This window comes from Vicia villosa, unplaced genomic scaffold (assembly GCF_029867415.1).
Source record: "Vicia villosa cultivar HV-30 ecotype Madison, WI unplaced genomic scaffold, Vvil1.0 ctg.000325F_1_1, whole genome shotgun sequence".
Taxonomy (NCBI): domain Eukaryota; kingdom Viridiplantae; phylum Streptophyta; class Magnoliopsida; order Fabales; family Fabaceae; genus Vicia; species Vicia villosa.
Window position 1 is genome coordinate 830,595 of NW_026705145.1, and position 3,575 is coordinate 834,169.

The following is a 3,575-nucleotide window of genomic DNA, read 5'->3' on the forward strand; positions in this document are numbered from 1 at the left end:
GTCTAAAACATATTAAGCAATTTCTGTTGAAATCAATCAAATATTGTATTACTGAAAAAGCTTGAAAAAGTGAATGAGGAAATTTTGGCTTTCTAATGTATATCATCACACGCACGGCAACTATGTATAAGATATTCAGGCATTCAAGATAGTAATTAAATCAACCAAATTTAATGAAACTAGATCATGCAACAAACTGATATTAAACCCATAAAAGTATGCCCAACTTGCATTTAATTAATAACGGCAATAGTGCAGGGAAAATAGCATAAAACATAACCAAAAAAAGTAAAAAAATCTAAGAGTCATCAACAAAAAAAAAAGCTTAATTCCCTCAAAAAAGAATATAAGAGAGTTAAAACCGCAACTTAATCGACTTCTTCCATCTTGCTTCCCTCAGCATCAGCATCAGCTTCCTCCAATGGAGGCATATCAGCATCACCTTCAGCTGCATCATCATCAATGCTCAATCCAAGCTTCAACATTCTGTGGATCCTGTTTCCGAAGGTGTTTGGCTCATCAAGGCTGAACCCAGAAGTGAGAAGAGCAGTCTCAAAGAGCAAGAGAACAAGGTCCTTCACAGATTTGTCGTTGCGGTCAGCATCAGCACGCTTCCTCAGCTCCTCCATGATGGAGTTCTCTGGGTTGATCTCCATGGTTTTCTTGCTTGACATGTAACCAGCCATGCTGCTGTCTCTCAAAGCCTGAGCCTTCATGATCCTTTCCATGTTAGCAGTCCAGCCATATTCACCAGTCACAAGACAGCATGGTGAATCAACAACACGGTCAGAAACAATAACCTTTTCCACCTTGTCACCCAAAACTTCCTTAATCACCTTGCAGAGATTGTCAAACTTCTCCTTTGATTCTTCCTGTTTCTTCTTCTCGTCCTCAGTTTCTTCTAGTTTCAAACCCTCCTTGGTAGCAGATACCAACTTCTTTCCTTCAAACTCCTTGAGTTGACCAACAGCATACTCATCAATAGCATCAACCATGTACAGAACTTCATAACCCTTCTTCTTCAACTTCTCCAAGAATGGAGAGTTCTCAACAGCCTTCTTGCTTTCACCAGTAATGTAGTAGATATCACTCTGTCCTTCCTTCATCCTTGTAACGTAATCCTTAAGACTGGTCTGCTCATCACCACTCTTGGTGGAGTGGTACCTAAGAAGTTCAGCAATCTTTCCCTTGTTCTGGGAATCCTCATGGATACCAAGCTTCAAATTCTTAGAGAAAGCTTCATAAAACTTGTTGTAATCCTCCTTATTCTCAGCAATTTCAAAGAAAAGTTCAAGGCACTTCTTCACCAAATTCTTGCGGATGACCTTCAAGATCTTGTTCTGCTGCAATGTTTCTCTTGAAATGTTAAGAGGAAGATCCTCAGAATCAACAATACCCTTAACAAAGGCAAGATACTCAGGAATCAACTCTTCACAGTTGTCCATGATAAAGACCCTGCGGACATAGAGCTTGATGTTGTTTGGCTTCTTCTTGGTGTCAAAGAGGTCAAAGGGTGCCCTCTTAGGTACAAAGAGAACAGCCTTAAACTCAAGCTGACCCTCAACAGAGAAGTGCTTGACAGCCAAATGCTCCTCCCAATCATTTGTAAGACTCTTGTAGAAAGCAGAGTATTCTTCCTTTCCAATCTCTTCTGGCTTCCTCATCCAAATTGGCTTTTGCTTGTTCACCAAATCCCACTCATGAGACACCTCCTTAATAGTCTTCTTCTTTTTCTCCTCCTTCTCCTTCTCTTCATCAACCTCCTCTACTTTACCTTCCTCATCCTTCTTATCCTCCTCATCCTCATCATCAGAAATCTCCTTCTCAATAGTCTTCTCAATCCATAGAGAAATTGGGTAACTGATAAACTCAGAATGCTTCTTAACCAAATCTTTCAAACGACGCTCCTCAAGGTACTCAAGTTGATCCTCCTTAAGGTAAAGGGTGATCTTAGTACCTCTTCCAAGAACCACACCAGATGTATCCCTAGTAACAGTGAATGACCCACCAGCTTGGGACTCCCACACATACTGCTCATCATCATTATGCTTGGTGGTGACAATCACCTTCTCAGCAACAAGGTATGCAGAGTAAAAACCAACACCAAACTGTCCAATCATACTAACATCAGCACCAGCAGCAATAGCTTCCATGAATTCCTTGGTACCAGACCTAGCAATTGTACCCAAATTGTTCACCAAATCTGTAACAACCAAAATAAGCAACCCACAAATATTAGAAACAATCATATTAACAACCAATCAACAATAACATAATGAAAAAACAATCTCATCTTACCAGCTTTGGTCATTCCGATACCACTGTCAATAATGGTCAGAGAGTTGTTAGCCTTGTCAGGAATGATATGGATAAACAACTCAGGTTGCCCATCGAGCTTGCTCTTGTCTGTCAAAGACTCAAAACGGATCTTGTCCAAAGCCTACATTTGTATATAATTACATAATCAGAATCAAACACGAAGAAAAGTTCATCATTCACTCGTACAAAACGAGTTTCCAAAGCATAACTATAAACATAAAACACATATAAAGATCAAAACATCTATTCCAGTTTAATTAAATATAATTATTACTTTCCAATCATATAAAAAATAAGTATCCCTTATCACCATGGGTAATATAAAGAATGTTACATATAACACAACAAATCTAACATATTATACTATAAAAACCCTATTAAATTAATCATCGACGTAAAAATGATTTTAACAAATAATTAACAAATCAGAGTAATTACAAAAAAACATGTAAAATCAACGTAACAAAATAACAAACCCAGAGTAAATCATTAGGTTTCAAGGTGTTTCTAAGCCCTATTAAAACCCTATTAAATTAATCAACGATGTAAAAATAATTAAAATCAGAGTAATTACACTAAAACATGAAAAATCAACGCAACAAATTAACAAAAAGAGAGTCAATCATTAGGTTTCAAGGTGTTTCTAAGCCAATCTACAACCTAATACATAAATAATCGTGAAAACCCTATCTAACATGTATAAATCACAGATCAAGCAGAATAACTACGTAAACCGCACAACAAAACCCTAAAAAAGCGAGTAAATCGGAAGAAACTTACATCAGAGGCGTTACTGATGAGTTCCCTGAGAAAGATCTCCTTGTTGGAGTAGAACGTGTTGATGATGAGACTGAGAAGCTGGTTGATCTCAGCCTGGAAAGCAAACGTTTCGGTTTCTGACATGGTAGATCGATGAGATTTTGAGAGAGATCGAGAGAGAAGGTGGAGGAGGAGGAGTTAGGGTTTTGAGAGAGAATTATGTTATGTGGAGAATGAGTGGTGAGTTTTTATATAGAGAGGAGTTTAGTAGGGTTCTAGATCCTTCTGTGACGATTTGTATAATGCCGTTAAGGAGACTTGACTTCTAGATCCTTCGTAGACGGACTCCCGATTTTAGTTGCGAGTTAATAGACGGGCTTGGGCCGAAATTCTAATGGGAATTAGATTGCTTGGTTCACATTGTTATTCTATATCTTTTTTATATCTTTTATAATTTGTTTTTACGTAACAAATTAAAAGAAAAAAAATTAAATGAG

General features: G+C 37.7%; 1 protein-coding gene across 1 annotated transcript; it reads right to left on the minus strand.

Annotated features, from left to right (window-relative positions):
* Positions 1-202: 202 nt before the first annotated feature.
* LOC131626810 (heat shock cognate protein 80) lies at positions 203-3,332 on the minus strand. Its single transcript, XM_058897648.1, has 3 exons — positions 3,100-3,332; positions 2,299-2,440; positions 203-2,203 (listed from the first exon to the last, which is right to left on the minus strand). The coding sequence occupies exons 1-3, from the start codon at positions 3,220-3,222 to the stop codon at positions 369-371; spliced, it is 2,100 nt and encodes a 699-aa protein (XP_058753631.1). The 5' UTR covers positions 3,223-3,332; the 3' UTR covers positions 203-368.
* Positions 3,333-3,575: the final 243 nt, after the last annotated feature.

What these genes read in the sequence shown, in the direction of transcription:
- LOC131626810 (XM_058897648.1), bottom strand. Translation starts at nt 3,222, where the DNA reads ATGTCAGAAACCGAAACGTTTGCTTTCCAGGCTGAGATCAACCAGCTT. An exon ending in TCATCAGTAACGCCTCTGAT is followed by an intron (nt 2,441 to 3,099) that starts GTAAGTTTCTTC and finishes ATACAAATGTAG; the next exon opens with GCTTTGGACAAGATCCGTTT. An exon ending in TATCGGAATGACCAAAGCTG is followed by an intron (nt 2,204 to 2,298) that starts GTAAGATGAGAT and finishes TGGTTGTTACAG; the next exon opens with ATTTGGTGAACAATTTGGGT.